The sequence below is a fragment of the Saccopteryx leptura genome, chromosome 4 (assembly GCF_036850995.1).
Source record: "Saccopteryx leptura isolate mSacLep1 chromosome 4, mSacLep1_pri_phased_curated, whole genome shotgun sequence".
NCBI classification, from domain to species: domain Eukaryota; kingdom Metazoa; phylum Chordata; class Mammalia; order Chiroptera; family Emballonuridae; genus Saccopteryx; species Saccopteryx leptura.
Window position 1 is genome coordinate 55,068,879 of NC_089506.1, and position 20,413 is coordinate 55,089,291.

At 35.1% G+C, this 20,413-nt stretch overlaps 1 protein-coding gene across 1 annotated transcript in view; it reads right to left on the reverse strand.

The window, feature by feature from the left end:
- GPC6 (glypican 6) overlaps positions 1 to 20,413 on the reverse strand; it is a 1,355,246-nt gene that overhangs the window by 413,137 nt on the left and 921,696 nt on the right. Inside the window, exon 4 of the mRNA XM_066380690.1 lies at positions 19,140 to 19,305. Within this exon, the coding sequence (XP_066236787.1) occupies positions 19,140 to 19,305 (166 nt within the window). The remainder of the gene's footprint in view (positions 1 to 19,139; positions 19,306 to 20,413) is intronic.

Here is a 20,413-nt window from a genome sequence, read left to right on the forward strand (position 1 = left end):
GAATTAACTAGCTTTACTGCACTCTGTTCTGATCTGGTCAAGGGGATCCTGTGTAATACAGCTGAGTGCTTTCTCTAGGGCATTTCCACAATAAGTTTAACAGTGAGCTCAGCCCAGGCAGGTTCTATAAAACCTCCAGTGTAGACAGCAGGAAGACTACAGAACATAATTTCATAAAAGCAATTCTACAAATGTCTAAAGCAATATGGCCCAGATTTCTGCACTATAATTCAGAAAAACATCTTATCCATGTTGAAAGAATGTTGATTATGTGCCATGTTTTATAAATATTATTTTTCGATCAAGAAAAAAGAGAAAGTTTACAGTTATTACTGTGGACAGAATCTGGATATTGGTTATTCTAGGTCTTTGGTTCACAGAAAATCTGTTATCTTTGGCAGCCCCCCAGGTAGAGGGTTGAGCTGTGGATGAGTGTAGCCTACAGGGTAAAACATGGGCTTTGCTTTGGATGAACTTGGCATGGGATCCCGGCTTCCCCCCTATTGACAGCCTGACCACAGCCCTCAGAGGCTCATTTTCCTACTCAATAATTGCACCTGCCTCTTAGGACTACTTTAGTGATCAAATAAAATATTGCAAAAGAACTTACTGTTGTTAATGAATAGTATTAATTAATGTTTCCAATAGAGATCCTTTGCTGAGACTTACAGGGCCTACTGGAAGTTTCGCTTTAGAAGGTTAAGAGCATAGTTGTGGCAGAGGGCATACCTCAGGATAGGACTATATTCTTGGAAAACCACCTGGTTTTAGTACAAGTACCTGTGAATGCTGGAGGCCACAGATTTCTACACAATTAACAAGTGGCCGAGCTGAGGCTATACCTTAGATCCCTCTAGGACCAAAATACATTATCTTTACTCTTTATCCTGCTCTCTACCTTTTTAAAATATTTTTACCGTGTTCCACAATGATTAATTCTTAAGTGAGCTCTACATATTTTTTAAAAATTCTACAAGGATTTTATTTATTTATTTTTGCTTAATTTAAACTGAATTATCATAAAATGATTTTTTTTAGGTCTGTTAACATAGCATCTGTTTCATTATTTTTTAATTAAAGAAAAACCTTATGGTTTAAAGTTTTAGGAAACTAAATTATACAAATGTTAGCAAAACATTTACATTAGGTTTGTACATTTAACCAACAATTTTCTAGCTCACAAAATATTTATTTTCAATATCCTGTTTGCTTGTTATGGTCTATCTAGTCTATTTGAAATCTGTTCAATTTATACAGCCAGTAAATTACTTGTCTATAATTGCAGTAATTACAGTCTTCTTCATGTGCTCAAACTTATTTCTCAGAATTCGATTGTAGGAAAGCATTTGTGATAAAGTCCAGATCTATTATGAGAGTTTAGAAAACAAAAAAATGTTTCACTATCATTCAAAAATATTACATAAAAATACACTTTCTCTATTAACTAGAAGTTATTTATAAATTAACATAAAACTTTCTTTTATTTAACCCAGCAGGAAGTTTTTCAAGTTACCTTAATAAGAATATCCTAGCAAAGTAAAATTTCTCATGTAATAATAATGAGTGAAAAAAAGTTGTTAATTTATTCACTTAATATCAAAATGAGAAAATAAAGATATTAATTAAAATAATTTTGTATTATTTGACTAAGAGAAACAAAAAAGTATGACATGTTCTGCTGGTGAGGCGGTAGGAAAGCAGGCATGAGCACTTGTGGTTGCTGGGGAAGTAAACTGGTGTAAGTCTTCAGGATGAACATATGGCAATATCACATATGCACATACATTTTGACTCAGGGATACAACTTCTTGGAATCTATTCTGAAGATACACTTCCAAACAAACATATGCAGTAAGTTAACCATTGCTGCATTATTGACAATAGTAAGATATTGGAAACAACAGTGATATACCATGATATATCCTCACAATGGAAAACTACTGTGCAGGTACCAAAAAAGAATGAGGAAGATCCCTATGAACTGATTCAGAATAATTCCACAATTAAGTAAAAACATCAGACTGCAATAAAGTATTATAAGCTACGCTTCATGCAATTAAAACCTGACCAGGTGGTGGCGCAGTAGAGTGTCGGCCTGGGATGCTCAGTACCCAGGTTCGAAACTCCAAGGTCCCTGGCTTGAGCTCAGGCTCATCTGGCTTGAGCATGGGATCATAGACATGACCCCATGGTTTCTGGCTTGAGTCCAAAGGTTGCTGGCTTGAAGCCCAAGGTCATTGGCTTGATTCCAAAATTGCTTTACTGGAGCCCCCTGGTCAAGGCACATATGAGAAAGCAATCAATTAACAACTAAGGCACCACAACAAAGAATTGATGCTTCTCATTTCTCTCTCTTCTGGTCTGTCTGTCCCTGTCTGTCCCTTTCTCTCTCTCTTTCTCACTAAAAAAAAAAAAAAAAAAAAAAAAAAATAATAATAATAATAATAAAATTAAATAATAAATGAAAGAAACATTATTTGCTCATTGGGTAAAAGATGTACAGGAAGGATAAACCAGAACCCAAATAAATGGATCAACCTACAAATGGTGGGAATAGGATGAAAAGAAGGGGGAAGCTCATGGCTTCGTATAGATAAGAAAGAAGTGAACTGTTATTTCTATAGGTAGTACCACTAATTTGTCAGCTTCTAAAAGACACAGCTCTCCTGGTTTTATCTCAGGTTATAAATTTCTGTACAGTTTTAAGACTTAGAACTATAGTAAAGTTTCACATTATACTCCCAAAGAAAGAAATAACTAAAATTAAGAGAATGAAATACAAAAGTAACAAGTAAACCTAATTCCATTATCAGCTAAGAATATAATCACTTTAAAGAAGACAGAAAAGAAATAAAGAATCTAAATATATTTTAAATAACACTGACTTTTGACTGGATACTATAAAGACAAAAAGAAATTTATACAAATTGTGTATTCTAGTTAGTAAATATAGCTTTTAAAGCGGTAACTGTAACTTCTGTATTTCTAGAATTGAACAAATACATTAGTATAATGAAGAACATGAGAGGCAGGTTTCTTACTGTTGGAGAAAGAAGTTACAAATAAGGAAAGAGAGAAGGCTAGAATGAACTTTATGGTTAAACTGAAATCAGTATATATAAAATCCCCCACTTTCATGTATAGAGAGTGTTTAATAACAAGGACCCTCTAGTAGCAATGAGCACATCTAGTGCCCAGATCCTGGTAGCTAATACTATACTTCAGTAAAAGAAACTAGTGCTCCTTAAAGAAGAAGTTGATTCTAGACTGGGACAGGGAAAATACAAAAATATCCTGGAGTATCTTATGGTGGCAACGATGAGGAAGAGCTTCAAAAAGGATGAGGAATGTGTGGAAAGGGTATAGGATCCAACTGTAAGGAGCCCAATAAACAAATCTGGAACAATTTGAGCAATAACTAATGATATTATTGGATTATAACCATAGACTAAAATAAATATCCATGAGCCTGTAGTGATATAAAACAAATTATTTATTAAATAAGCAGTTGGAAGAGAAAAAAAAATCCAAGTTGGGGAAAGGATTCCAATTAATGCATATAGAAAGAAAGAGGGAAATATAAAATCACCATCATTCCAATATTACAATAATAATACTACAGGCAAGATCCTCTTCTGAATGCTAATTAGCATCAGTGGCCAAAACTTTGAGGAGAATCAGGGTGCTAGCATACACTTTAAGGATCTTCCCTAAAATATGTATTACTAATAGAAGAATAAATAGGAATTAAGGGGAGAAACCCAGTATATACTACATGGACACCTTAATATGATGTATGAGAAGAACATGTAGTATTTCTGTGGTATTTCTGTGAAACGCATGATCTCAAAGCAATCATGAGGGAACAACTGACAGATCAAAATTTAGAGACATTCTGCACACTAATTCACTAGTCTTCAAAACAAATGTTAAAGTTAAAACAGATAAGGAAAGTTGAGAAACTGTCACAGATTGGAGGAGTCTAAAGAGACACAACATCTAGATGCATGTGGAATCCTGGATTGGATTCTGAAATATGAAAAAGTTAAACTAGTGAATTAGAATGAGGTCTATAATAATAAAATGTATCAATGTTAATTTCCTGGTTTTGATTATTGTACTGTAATTTTGTACACATATTGTGAACATTATGATAAACTGAGTAAAGAATATATCATATGTGAGCTCTACTATTTCTGCAACTTTCCTCTAACTCAATATTATTTCAAAATAAATGTTAAAAAAAATTGAATTCAAGCAGATGAAGACAGGAGAATAACCATGTGTAAAGCCATTTCTTTACTATCGCCCCTGAGCTCTAAAGACTGTATGTCAAGATTAATGCATGTAACACATTAAACCTCTGGTAAGCAAAAATCCTCTATTTTGATATTTTATTCATTTTAATAAGGCTTGGCTGATAGGGTCTCTTTAAATGATCAACAAAAGGGTTGTGCAGGCTCAGGAAAATATTATGATATTTAAATGTAATCGAGAAACACTAAGCAAAAGTGACATACTAAATAACAACTCATTCTTATTTCTTAAAACATAAAGATATGATACATGATATTAGCTGGAAGATAACATGTATTAAATTTTAAAATCAGTCACCGAATGCCTTTTAGCCAGCAATAATTTACCCTGGCTGGATATCTCCATTGGTTAGAGAACCCTCTTGAAGTACAGAGGTTGCTTGTTCAATCCTCGATGAGAGTAGATACATCAATATGTTCCTTTTTCTGTCTCTCCCTACCTTTCTCATTAAAATCAATATAATAAAAAATTTTTTTTAAAAGGCAATAATTTGATATTGGTGTTCTTATTATCTCAATTAGCAGTAATTACTGCATTTTTCCTTTATAAATGGATTTATCAGAAATAATCACATATACTTTCCTAAACTATCATGGTAGCTCTTATGTGGCTATTTCTGTGCTAGATTAAGAAGTTTCAGATCAAAGAAGATGATTTTTATCTTGTAATCAATTTGTTGTACAAGGCTTATACTTGATTATTTTGTATTTCCAAACAATTTCTGTTTCTTAAAAAGATACTTGGATGTAGCTTTAAATTAAACTTTTCTTGTCTTACATTTTGAAGGTTGATTTAACATGTTTGCAGTGAACACTGGCAATCTGATACCCAGTGACCACAGATCAGGTGGATAGGAATCGGTGTATGGCACAGCAGAATTAAAGTGATTAAAAAAAGTCCTGAGGCACTCAGGAGAAATGGAATTTAATATCTGTCAATTCCACATGGAAATTAAATGTATCCTGAAACTAACTGCTCCAAATCAAATTTGAAGGAAACATAATAACTATTCAACACAGTTCATTGTCAGATTTCTAAAAAAAAAAAAAAAAATGTGCTGCGTGGCCACTATTAAACTATTTGAAATGTCAATCTCGAAACCTAGAACTCCCATATGGAAATAAGGAAAATAAATGTAAAGTCTTCTGAAACGACTGGAAGCCTGAATGTTACCCACAGGCTCACCTTCGATGCGCAACCCCAGATTACTGTACTCAGTAATTCCTCTCACTTTGCCCTGGCAACTTTCCAAAGAGGGACAGGTGGTTTTAGGGCATTTTCTTGGGTTACAAATCATATACTATTTCATGGTTTTCACTTTTAATGGGTTAAGCAGAAGGCATTTGACAAAAGTCACTATAGCAGTTTGGAGAAATAATTTATACTCTAGGGTATGCTTAAAACAGTAACTTGGTAATACAGTATTTTAAAAAAAATTTTCCCTGTTCCTTCCAGTGTTGAATTGCAAAAGCTTCATCATGCATGTTTGTCTGGCTCCTTGGGGATACTCCATGTTCAGAAACCAATTAGTAGATTTCACTGGTCCTTACATGTTGAGTTTTCTGTGGTGGGAGTTGCATCACAGGCATGCAATGAAGTCAGAAGCTGCTTTCTGATATGTGGCATATTTTTTTGCCAGTGAAGAAAATGAATGTCCTTGGAGCAATAGTTTTTTTTAATAAAATTAACAAATTTCATGCTTCCATTTAAAATTTAGAACTTGGCCAGAAATAAATAGTTACCCTAGATTTCATGCATTAAGGATTGCAAAAGCCAAAGCCAATAAAAAATACATTTCCTACTGGATTGACTGCAATTACAAAATGTCAATGTGTATGATAAATATGGCCATCAAGGGGTTCCTGAATCATGAGAAAATATATTGTGGGAAGCAACCAAGGCAAGTCCCTGTTGAATCATTATGTTAAGCAGCCTCATCTTTTTACAGTTGACATTCTAACTACAGTAAATTAAAGAGGTCGGGAGTATAACTATAGGCTCATTCTGAGACTGCATATTGATGAGCGTGCAGTTCAATGTTTAGTATTTAGGCCTAAGGACAGTATAATTTGACATGGAAGGAACATGTATGTACTTGTTTGGTACCTAGGAAAGGCAATTCTAGGTATAATCTGCTGGAGCTGATTATAGAAATTGGCCACAGAACTCTTTGGCTATTACACCCTCCAGTGGTTCTTGTCATCTCCAGTTCCTGTTCTAGAAACATAGAAACTACCAGTTTAATCCATAAAATGCTGAGATAGGTGCTATTATTTCCAGTTTATTGATGAGAAAGCAGAGATTTATGAAAGTTAAATAATATTCCCCATGTCACACACGGATAATTATAAAATCAGGATTCACATTCATGCAGTGACTCAAAGACTATTGCTCTTAACTGTGTATATTCACTTATCTAAACTCCCAATCTGAAAGCACATTTCACCTCTTTAGAAAATTATAATTGCTATAGATCAGGTAGTATCATTTTTATTTCTTTTGTGCCCACCATATGTCTATTCTAGATCTAAGCACTAAAAAGGCAACTAATAAACACCTTTAAAAAAGAGAATAAGATATATTAGATGTTAAGACATGTCATGGAAATTATAGGTGTTTTAAGGATCTAAACCTGTACTGTCTAAGAGTAGCCATGAGACACATAGTGGTTAAAATTTTAATTAATTAAAAATAAATAAAAGGAAAATTTTTGTTCCCCAGACATACTTCCCACATTTTAAGAGCTCAACAAACACATGTGCTCAAATTTAAATAATTAAAATTAAATAAAGTAAAAATTCAGTTGAGCAGTTTTACTAGACATATATCAGGCACTTAATAACCACATATGGCTAGTGGTTACTTATTGGATAGCAAAGACACATAACATTTTGACCGTTGCAAAAAATTCTATCAAACAATTTCTGGCAATATCAAATTTTCAGTTTCCACCAATATGCCTATCAATTCATGTAGCCAGAGACTACGAGTTACATCTTGAACACTTAGTAGAAACACAAATTAACTGAGTGTTAACTAACATATAATATTGACTAATAGGATTATTATAAGGATTAAAAGTATAAAGTGATTACATTTTCTGGTATAAAGTAAATATCCAATAAATGTTAGTTGTTGTTGCTGTGTATGCGATATGCTCTCAATGGAACTCAGAACCATAGAAATAGGGGAATAAAGTTTCTTTCAACATTTTCAGGTTTCGAATTTGGATACTATGATTGTAAGTGAGTATAGGATACATTTACATATTCTCTCATGGACAACCTTGAGAAATATATATCTAGTAGATCTTTAACTAGTAATGAATGGTATTAGGCACATATTAAATTGAATCCCCAAGAACTTTTCAAATATTTTATATTTAGGCTCAGGGATTCAATCAAAGATACTGAACATTGATTAATGAAGGGATGTAGGTATTTCAGTTTGTGGTGTCACCTTCTAAAAGTCAGCTCTTATGTGTGGTCCGCATCCTCAGAGTGTGATGTGAGTTGGTGATTTGTAGAATTATTCCTGAGTAACATTCTTAGAACTATTGATAGTTTCAGTTCTCCCATCTGGTTGGGTATTGCAAAGAGATTTTTGGACTATGGAATACACTTCTGTGATTATGTTAACACAGAAGAGTTTGAAACACCAAACTATTTTAAAGATGAGGAACTAATCTTAGAATGATCAGTAACATTGAATTTAGAAAATCAGAAGACATGCACAAGTGATATAACATCAAGGACTCCAAATAGCCTTCACCCGCTGACTGTTGTAAACTTTGAGAATCCTCTCCTTGAAGTTAATGAATTCTCAAACAGAAGAGTAGTCCTGCTTCCTTAGGGAGAACTGACTTTTCAAGCTGGTGTGAAACTACTGGAGAGATATACATGGGTTGAGTTAGGACAGGGGTCACTTTCTGATTCAATCAACCTGAAAACCACATCAGCTCTAGCAATCAAAAGGGTCATCAGTAATTGCTGCTACTTCCAAAATTCTTTCACATCTACTAGCTTATTCATTTCACCTGATATTATTCTTAGGCCTCTCATTAAATAAGATAATTTCCCAAGTACTGAGATTTTAATGGTAAATGCTGACTTTTTTTTTAACATTTAATTATTAGTGTTATCTTTCAAAATATCCCTGTACCTTGAAGAATAAAAATGTGCTGCATATAGATACATCCTTTCTTCAGGGTAATGCCATATATTCAGTGACCTATTTTTTTCATTGCTATTTCTAAATTTTCCTTCTTCAGAGGTTATAATAAAATAAATCTTAGCGTAGCAAATTATTTAAATCCATGCAAAGAAAAAAAATCAAGGACATGTCTTTTTTTTATGTTGGATTTATATACTAGCTGTTATTTGAAGGACAAGGCATATTTCAAGTTCTATTTTAATTTAAATTCTCTCCTGGCTATGTTACCAAGTATCTATAGACATAATATTTTCAAATGAGTTATAAGCTCAAAGTTTTCATATACCATGCGGGCTCTCAAAATTTTAAATTATTACTCCCAAGGACATTAATAGCCATTTCCCTTTAGAGTAAGCAATAAAAACATGCCTTTAACCATAAGAATAATTCATGGGGCCATCTCATCTAACTTAGATTCCACTCCTGATTCTTTTGTTCATTAATAAACAAGTCACAAACACAATAAGATAAATAGAATTCAAATTCTAAAAGACCCTTATATAATATTAAAGAAATAAGCCTAAAGAAAATGAAAACTAATTTCAAAATGGACTCAAACATAAAGACATAGTCAGCACTTCTACTCTTGAGCTAATCATAAATTAAAGCTGTTTTTAGTGTAATTGGAAGATATATCTCTGTATAGGTTTAATTATCCATATAATTAAATATATATGTAGATGTTGTATTTATGGGAAAAGAAGTCTAAGTATCCTTTAATAACACCAATATTTTTAAGATATTTTAATAAAGTAATATAACATCACACAAAATATTATTTGAGTTAATATAAAGGTGTTTATTTTTTAAAGTTTTATTTATTTATTTATTCATTTTAGGGGGGGAGAGAGAGAGAAGGAGGAGGAGCAGGAAGCATCAACTCCCATATGTGCCTTGACCAGGCAAGCCAGGGTTTTGAACCAGCAACCTCAGTGTTTCCAGGTTGGTGCTTTATCCACTGCACCACCACAGGTCAGGCAGTATTTCTGCTGTTAATCAGGACTTTTAGACTGATCTAAATGCCTTACGAGGGGCCCCTCCCCTTCTGTTCCATCAATCACAAGGACTCTTTGTTTATGATGGCCCTTGGACTTGTTATAAGTTTGCTATTTGTGAAAAGCCATATGGTTTGGTGTTTTCCTTAAAAACTCACCTACTTAGCTCTCTTTACATTTCTTAGTTTCTAGTTTCTATAATTTCTTCTACCTCATGTTTCTCTTATCTCCTCAAATTGGAATTGCTAAGAATGTCACTGGGCTAATGTTTATAGTGTTTAATTTTTACCTGAGAGTTTGGGCATTTTGGAGACTGTTTAATTACATTATAAGAAATCATAAAATATTTTCTCTTGGCATGCCAAAAGCCAGACATCCGTGTTACAGCTTGAACTTAAACGCGACCATATGAACTATTACTTGTTAATAAAATCAGATATTAGTAAAAGAGAGTCATTTTTGATTAACTATCAAATTAAAACTTTTGTCTATAGAAAACATTGAAACTGAAGTGTAAGCTTGAAAGCAAAATGCAAATTCCAAATACAGAAACAATTCTTTGGTCACCCTGAATCATTTTGATGTGCTCTGCTTTCTCCTGGTAAACTCAACCCTTCTATTGCTTGTTCTCATAGACATTAGACGGCTCAAAAAGTCGTAAGAAATATTTCAGTGAACTTCCTAATATAAATGGAACATCTTATATCCTAAAAGAGGATATCCTTATACCTGCAAAAACAGGAATTCTTCATTACTGGCTATTATTTGCTGTCTCATTATACAGTGTGTCCGTAAAGTCATGGTGCACTTTTGACCGGTCACAGGAAAGCAACAAAAGACGATAGAAATGTGAAATCTGCACCAACTAAAGGAAAACCCTCCCAGTTTCTGTAGGATGATATGCCAGTATGTGCGCATGTGCAGATGATGACGTAAAACCGTGTATACAGTGGAGCAGCCCATGGCCATGCCAGTCGATATGTGTACAGTACAGAGGAAAGTTCAGTGTGTTCTGTGGCTCACTAAATTCGAATCCATGACCAAAGTGCAACGTGAATATCAGTGCGTTTATAACGAAGCACCACCACATAGGAATAACATTACTCGGTGGGATAAGCAGTTGAAGGAAACTGGCAGTTTGGTGGAGAAACCCCGTTCTGATAGGCCATCAGTCAGTGACAAGTCTGTAGAGGCTTTACGGGATATCTACCTAAGGAGCCCTAAAAAATCTGTGTGTGCGTGTGCTCTGCAATTACACCTAAGCAAGACTACAGTTCATAAGGTATTAAAGAAACGTCTCTGTTTTACAGGGTATAAATTGCGGCTGTTGCACGCTATTAAACAGGTGGACAGACCCACACGATGCGCGTTTGCTACAGATATGCTTCATGAGATCGACAATGATGCAAGATTTTTGCAGAAGATTGTGTTTAGCGATGAGGCGACCTTCCATATCTGTGGACATGTTCACCACCATAACATCCTAATATGGGCTACTAAACATCCTCATGCTTATGTTGAGTACGAACGAAACACCCTTAAAGTGAACGTGTGGTGTGGCCTGATGCATGATAAGGTGATAGGCACATTTTTTTTCGCGGAGCAGTCTGTGACAGCAAAGTCCTATGTTGACATGTTGGAATTGTATGCAGTGCCACAATTTCCAGAAGGTGTCATCTTTCAACAGGATGGCGCTCCTCCACACTACGCCCGCCACCATTGTTCGTGAGTTTCTGGATAGAACATTCCCCCGGCGGTGGATAGGCAGGGGTTCTGTCAAGCCATGGCCACCAGGATCCCCGGATCTGATGCCCTTAGACTTTTACTTTTGGGGTTATGTGAAGCAACATGTGTACATTGAATGTATCAATGACATTAATCACTTAAAACAGAGAATCACAGACGTTATTCACTCTGTTACACCAGACGTCCTTACCCATGTGTGGCAAGAACTTCACTATCATTTGGATGTGTGTAGGGCAACAAATAGAGCCCACATCTAACTGCACTTAATAGGTATGAAACTGGGAGAGTTTTCCTTTTATTTGGTGCAGATTTCACATTTCTATAGTCTTTTGTTACTTTCCTGTGACCTATCAAAAGTGCACCATGACTTTACAGACATACGGTATTGCAACATGAATTCCAACTTGAAAATCTGGTTTAGAATAACATATTTGTAATCATCAGTCAATAAAAATGGATTCACTACAATTATAAATTGTAAAGAAGTTGAGTATGTGGAAATTGGAATAAGTGGATAAACAAGTGATGTCACTGAAGGTAAAGGAAAGATACACATACACCTGGGAATTGCTACTTGTCTAGTATGCCATGTAATTTTAGGTTTGATGTACCTTGCCTGCTTTGATTCGTGGGAAAATCTCTTTGATTCGAAACAGAAATTGTAATTCCATAAATCCCTTTTGCTGCCTCAAGACCAGCTTTAGTAAGTGTTCAGAGGTTAAGAAAGGTCTAATTCTGTGTGTACCGAATAGCCTTAAACATTATATCACCCTTAAGGCATTAACCCTAGCATACCACATAAAAACACTTTCACATATGTAAAGTTCACAAGTAAAGTATTTTCTAAAGGTAGAAAAATTTTTTAAAAATATGCCACTAATGAAAGACCTCTGGATATCAGCCAACTGTTTTTTTTCCCGTTTTTTCTCAGCAAGTTGTTAGTACAACTGCATTCTGCCACCAATACAGAGAGAACACAGCATATGATAAATGTCCATGAGAAACAAGAAATATTGAATCAATAACTACAAAAGAAAGACAGGGGTTTGTTTGGGTGGGGTAAGGTTTCAACTGATAGAAAATAAACTGTTTTCATTTTTTTTGTTAATTGTGGTGCTTTTGGAAATGCACAAAGGAAAAGCAAGTTCTGAAGCTAATCATGAGATCAGATAATTGCTTTGTCTTTTGTTCCTCAATTTAAGAGCCTGTATTATTGAATAGGCTCTTGTCTTATACAAAGTGAAGATAAAGAATCTTGAAAGTTTGCTGCTAAGTATAATTTCTGAATTTTTCTTTTTCTTTGGCTGAAAGAAAACAATTTTCTATGTTTAGGGTCTAGAGGTTTTTGAAACATTGTATTATAGGATGTAGCAGCCAGAGTCATATATTTATTACAGAATTCTTTGTAACTAAAAATTTCTTATCAGATTTATATTATAGAATTTCATGATTTAGAAAGTCTTCGAAAGAAGAGTATTTTATACAAATCCTTGAAAGTCTTCCCAGTGTTTATTTTATATCCTTCTAAGATGCTATATCACACAGTTCTGTACATTATAAAAAGAGAACCTGAGTTTATTTATTAGAAACAATAAATGTTTATCTAGCAACAATTACCCCAATCACAAAGTTGGGAATATACCAAATACTTTGAGGATAAATCTTGCACGTCCTAAGAAAGTCACTGATGCACCAAAGTAGCAACTTATTACAGGACACTAGTCATTTGACTGACCTACCACAGCTTCCTTGAGGCTGACTCAAATTTACAACTTGATAGCAGCTGTTACAATGAAAGAACCAGGTTCATAATCTAATTTGTTTCTGCTATCCCTACACCCATAGGTTCCATTAAAGACAGGAATATTTGCTTTTTAAATTACTGAATGTCATAGTTCCTTTAAAAGACTAGGCTCACAAAGTAAAATAAAACAGCCTCTTACTTTATTTCTTTCCATTTCTTTGTCTACCTTTTCCCATTTATTCTATTCAAAGAACACATATAGAGAGCCCTGTTCTTAGGAGGCAGGGCCTTATCTTTTCAATCTCCCATGCTTAAAGCAGAGCAAGATCCATACGAGGCACTCAGTGAGATTAATGAATAAGAGAATACATGGATAGACTGTATCATCTCTGGGCATGGTACAGATGTGGTGCCCACCTTGGATTTCATGTTTGATGCTCTCATACTAGTTTTTTGTCACTGGGCTGTCTTGAAATGTAATAACTGGCTAGTGGAAAAGGAGAAAGTCCAGAAAGTCTGATACCATTAGTTTGTCTGTTTTATGAGTGCCCAAGTCCTAAATTAAAAATAAAAACTTCTCTGTTGGCTTATTCCCCCATGGCAATTGGAAGACATTTATAGATCAAGGAAGTAATAAACCTTTTCCTGATGAAAATTAACAGTGGTGGTGGTAAGACTTGATCATTAAATGTGTCAAAAATAAAGCAAATATATATATAATAAATTAATATCTATGTATTATATATTTGTTATGTATATTTATAATCATTAATAATAAATGAATTCACTACAATTATAAATTGTATAGAAGTTGAGTGTGTTTGTGTATATATATATACACATATATAAAATTATATATATATATAAGAGCTACTGACAAATCATGAAATTGTCACAGAATGTATAAATATTTGGGACCTATATTGTAGCAATTACATATGTTATTGCTATCAGACATCAATTATGTGTGACAACACTAATTCAGTGCAATCTTATTTGCTATTTTATTTTATACTTTCCAAGGGAGGGCTTCTGTAGCTCTCCAGGTGAGATCAAGTCCTCCTGTTGAGTAGATACTTAGCATCCTGTGCTTCTATTTTCCTAGCACTTTTATCACAGTTTATCCTATTTAGTTGAACTACATGAAATTCTCTGAAGGCAAAAATATGTATGTGTCTAGCTTACTCAATATAGTTAGTTGAATTAATATGTGAAGATTATTAGTGTCTTATTAGTTGGGATAGCCTAACATACTAGGCACAATGTTAGACAAAAACTTCTTCCGGTATCTCTTATGGAACTATAAAGATTGTTTTGCCTTACACATGCAGTGCTAAGCATTCTATAACAGTCTAGTGATAAAAAGATTGTATATATATTACAGAACAAAATAGAATCCCTGCCTTTTGTCTCACCTTTGCCTTTCTACACTCACAGCTTCTTTCCTTTCCCTCTGGTTCTCATAGTCTACAAAGTCTTAGAAAGTACCAGATGTTTGGAGGGAGCTGTCCCACACATCACAGATCTTTACACTACAAGCAACATTTTTTATAAATGTAATTTCAGCCTTAACTTGCCCCCTTGTCAAATTGAACAATTCTTATCCGTGCAGGGTTGGCTTCAGTGCCAAACACTCAAAATAACCACAGGATATTACTGAAACAACAAACTTTTTTCCTCTAGGGAATTTTAATTCACAGAAACATTTTTCAAGAAAACCTTTTTGCATTCAGGCGACATTCTAAAGTTAGGCTGGAATAAGTTGTGTATGAATATACAGTAACACCCGGGGCAAGTGCCTAAGCAGATCCTGTCAATGCCTCAAATTACATTTCTCCCACTGCACACTTTCTAACAGAGCAGGCTGGGAACTATCCAGCTCCTCCGGGCTCTGAGTTGCTCTGAGGCGCTGCGCAGCAAATTGAAGTGCAAGGGGAAGCTGGGCTGTGCTTTGTCTCAGGGAATCCCACTTGTTCCTAGAAAGCAGTTGAAAGTTCCTGGCAGAGGTGAACTGACACTTTTCAAGTACTCTAAAATGGGTCTAACGCCTTCTTCTTCAAAGCTGTCAGCAACATTTTTTTTAAAGCTCTTTATCTAAAAGTTAAAGAATTATTCCTTTTTCCTACAATAGGTACTTCATAAAAATTTCTTGAGCACCATGTCTCTTGGGCATGGAATTAAACTTCCTAAAGGAAGGCTATGAAAAGACATCCTTAGGAGGTTTAAGTCCATACCCTGCACAGAGATAGTGCCCTCGCCACAAATTCTTATCAAGTAACTATTGTAGAAAAAAGAAATGACTCTTCACAAATGCATTCCTTTGTTAACCATTGTCACCACAATAAATTTAATTTAAAAAGAAATAAAAATAAAATAAGTAATTAAGGAAGAAAGAAAAGCATCCCAAATAGATTCCTGATTATTCTTCTAGGATTAAAAAACCTTACAGAGCCTCAAAAGTAAATGGAATACCACTGGTATTTTCACTTGAGCATTTACAACATTTTATTTTACCAGTGAATTGCCTTTCTTTTGATATGACCCAGACACCCACAGAATTCTAAACAGTTACAAATCACTTTGAATTAATTCGTGGCTTTGTAAAGTCATGAGAATGTGCCACCAACTGGTTCTTGTTTTTATTAACAGTTGATTGCATGCCTCTGTTAACGTTTTTGATAAGCACATAATAAAAACCAATCTATATAGCATATAAAATGGGACATGAATGTAGCAGGCAGAGATGGCTCATGTAACCCACCAAGTGTTTTAATGCTCAGAGCAGAAGAAATGCAAGGTTGATGACAAGATGCTAGAAGCCCAAGAATGATGGGCTGTAGGTGCTCAGCAAAGAGAGTTCCATTATATATCATTTTTGTTGGATTACTGATTTGTTCACTGATCTTTGCTGCTGCATTCATGAACACTGTAACACTGTCATCTTGGGTCTGTTAGGTTCAGTAGCTAGTTAGACACGAGCTGGGACAGGCAAAAGAGGAAGGAGAAATTGGCCTCATGCATTCCTGGTATATAGGATCTACCTCACCACACCCAGACTGATAGTCTCTAGTTTCTGATATGGTATCAGCCATACAACAATACAATAAAGACAGATAAATGAGAAGAAGAAGCTGGAAAGACAAAAACTACTACAAAATAAAAAATAGGAGTGGGAAAGTGCAGAAAGTAAAGTCCATAAATACCTAAATTCTGTAACTAATCGGGACACTCATTCTCGTGAGTGTGCTGTCCACTCAGGCCTTCCTGAGTGTACTCCTGCACGGCCAATAAAACCCTTGCTTTGCTTGCTATACTTTTCTTTCTCTCAAGCAAGACAAGAACTGAGGTTTCCTTGCTTCACTGGTAACAGATAGATCTGTGTGGAAAATAGATTTGGCACATTTGACTAATTTCTGTGATGAATTTGTGAAGTAAGAGTTCACATCAGGACAAGTATTAGCAAGAACACATTTTGCTTCACAGGTTTATGTTGATGGTCAATTCTCAATGTCATAGCAAAACCTGACACAAAGAAACTGGAAGAATTTTCTTTGTGATCTGTATCATTAATAAAATAAATGAGAATAGAAAAATTGAGATAGAGAATATATATACACATACATATATATACACACATATATACAGACATATATATACATACAGACATATATATACACACATATATATACACATACATATATATAGACATATATACATACATACAGATGTATATATACACATTCCAGTACACACACACACACACACACACACACACGTAGGACAAACCACTAGGTTTCCTTCTCATTAAAACACTTGGTGGGTTCAACTTTTAGTTTTTCAATCAAATAATATTCCAGACTTTTAATTACACATCAGATTGTTATCTAGAAAACCTAATTGATTGCAAGTATAAGGATTTGTTTTACATGGGAATAGCCACGCAGCATTGAGAAAAAAAGCCAATTAAGAAGCTACTGTTGGTCTTAGAAGTTAAAACACCCATATGTTCACTCCTAATTGTGTCCTGCTCTAAGTAACAAAGTCCACATGTCCACTTTCATTAATAAGTTGCAGGATAACCAAAGACAATTCAACTGTGTAATGAATTAGGCAGTTGCAACCCCAAAGTATGAATAGTCTTTAAGACAAAACTGATGCTATATGGCTTAGTCTGGTTTTTAAACTATGCAAATCTTTTTAGATTTCTTGAGAGTTTATTAGCATTATTTTGCACAGTGTCTGCCAAAATTAATCTAAATGTTATATTTTAGAAGATAGAATTTATTCTGCTTAATTTTTTATTCATATCCATCTCTAAAATCTGAGCAAAAAATAACATTTTTCAGTTAGAAGGGTACCTAAATGATTAACTTAAAAAAAAAACCCTCTCATTTTTCAAATGAAGTAACCCAAGATCATGCAAAACCATTTTGTCCTTCCACTGAAAGGAGAGAGAATAGCATTTCAATTTAATCTCTCCAAAATGTCTTCCGAGATTTTTGTTAGATGACATCCATTTGAATGTATCCACTCTCAAATTTTTTATAAGACTTCACAAACCATTTTTTCTGGACTTTCTAAGCTTAATAGTTTGTTAGCCAGTGGGTCTCATTGCCAAAGCTGAGTGCCTATAATCTAAGCACACTTTCTCTGCATGGGAGGTTTAGGTTTCTCTGTATTCCAGCACATCTTCATTCTTTCTCTTATCCTACTCAAATCTAAGATGTCAGAACACTTGACTCGTGCTTTCTGGTTAGAGGTTTGCATAAATGATGAAGATTCTCCGAGGCTGACGAATGCCACTTTGCACAACTCTGCTTGTCTCTATGCAATTGCAGTAAAAGCAATTGAAAGTACTTTTATTTGAAAGCCCTTCAACTGGGGGGGGGGGAGGAGGAAATACATTTACTCATTCAAGGCCCGTGTATTTTCCTGGGTAAAGCCTGCCTATAAAATTCGTCCTTTTATCCTTGGGTGGCTATTTCGAAAATATCTTTTGGCACTGCAACCCCTGAGTGATTTCTGCAACGGAAGATGTGAGCCATGATTCACAGACCTCCCATGAATCTTCCGTATCTCTTTTCCTCTTACCTGTAAAGACTGAAAGGCTGATTCATGCTTCTGTGTTTGAAGCATTCTTTTCCACAGAATGAAGAAGAACATTTGCATATTTTAGCAAAACTGCTGAGTTATTTTCATCATAGATGTTTAAGGAAGGAGTTGTTTACTAATATTGAAACAGCACACAGATCACATAGAACAGCTTAAACTGGTTTTGCTCCCTTAAAGCAGATGTAGGGGGTTAATATTATCCTTATTTTACAGAGATGGCACTGCAAATGTGCTATCTCTGTCTTCTAGATACACCTGGAACCAAAGTCTTACCCCTCCCCAAGGAGGCAAAGGATCAGGATCTGACCAGAACTTGAACACTGGAACCCTTTTAGCAAGAGTCTATTGGCCAGGGAGGTCCCCTGCAGAAAGAAGCCCCTTACGGTGAATGACCGAGTTCCAAGGTCTACTGGTTGAAACTTGTCCCACCAGCGCGTCAGCATGCCTGTTCTCCCTAACTCCTTAAAACACTACAATTGTGAGCCATACATTTATCCCTTCTCCTTACTTATGCTCTGCAAATAAAACAACTTAATTTTTCCACTGCAAAACTCAGCGTTGTGTTGGGCTCTGCTGTGTTTGTGCGTTTGGGGGACGGGGAAGGGGACAGAGTCTCCTCCTGGTCGGTTACAATATCTGCGTTATCAATGACTATGTTAAGGTAAAACAAATAAAAAAGCACTGTGAGTTTCTCTTATGAGAATCTTTTCTAATGCTCGACGAAATTCAAGGAAGGCTACTTTAATCTTCATCCGAGACATCAGCCAACTCAGTATAGCTGGCTTATAGGATCTGACAGGACCATCCTTCACAAATACAAGTCTTACTTTTCTGAATAAAACTAGAAGAAAAATGCAAATTAATGTTTGTTCTTTGCTAAATGTTGCTGTGTTTTGTATGTGTGTGGATATGTGTTTAAATCCTCACAGTCTCTGCCAGTCGTCAGAACTTTTAACCTGCCATATGACAGGTTCCCATATTTCTGTTTGTGGGTCAGCTTACATGCTCCTTACCTATAAAGAGGTTCCACTCTGTGTCCAGATCAGCTTGATTTGCCAGACAGCCCTTCATGACATTGAGGCAGTAGTTGTTGCAAGGTCTCACGGCGGGAAGTCCTCTACAGTATGGACAGTACAGCATCTTCATGAGAGCACGGATGCACCCTGGGGTCGGGCTGACCTGCACATTGATTTTAAAGAAAAGAAAATTGAAAATGAGAAGGATAAAAAAGAAAAAAAAAGACACAACTATTTTTTCTGCTTTTAAAAAAAAATGATGAAATGATTTTGGTGAACCTCCAGCTGGAGAACTGAGGGTTAAAGGAACCATCAGAAACTTAATCCTCTTTTTATGCTTGATCTTGAAGCCAGTAAGTTCTGTCAAGTACTTCTGTTTGGCATAGTAATAATCAATTTTCTTGAAATGTCCCCGTCAACATTTTGATATCTATGTCATTGTAATTCAGCCCTAAACCCAGACACTGTTTCATTGCAATAGAAAATGAAATGAGATAATGCATGTGAAAGCAATTTGCAAAGTTAAAAGCCCCATAAAAATGTAGGTATTATTAAAGTTTAATGTGACACCTTTAGAAAATTTTCCAACTGGTTATTTGACCCTGTTTCTAAAGGAGGTTGCCAGATATACTTCCTTTGTATATATCTTTTTTAAAAGGATCAATATCAACTTGTCTGGGATTGTGAGATCCAGGACTGCTTAGAAGCAATGGAACAGCCAAGGCATGAGCTTCAGGCCTCAGAAGCTTTGCAGTTCTGGAACTCTGTGGAACATGGATCCATTGTGGAATGAGGAGAAAACCTTGTGGTAATTCAGAAAGGCCATTAATCAACTCACAATGAAGTGCTGTTTGCCCTGAATAAGGAAAGCAGCCTGCTCCTCCCTGAGTTAATCAACTCTATACCATGTAGGCTTCTTTTAGGCTCATTGAAAATTCTGATTTGACTTCAAGTGGAAAGACTATTTAAAAGAGAATGGACCACCACTACCAACAAAAAAAAATACTGAAAGCTCTTTTTCATCATTAGACACAAACATTATTGTCTTATTCATTTGGTTGGTTCTATATAATTTTGGTTTTTAAGTGAACTAACTATATGTTGCCATTCTTGTGTTCCAGTTCTGAGAACAAGCCCAACTTGTACCATTTGGACCTCTTGAAGAGTTATAGTCTTATCAAATAGACCTGGATCCACAAATGACATCTACATATCCTGAACATTTAGAGCAAATCATAACACCTCTTCAAAGGTGAAACAATAAAAGGTAT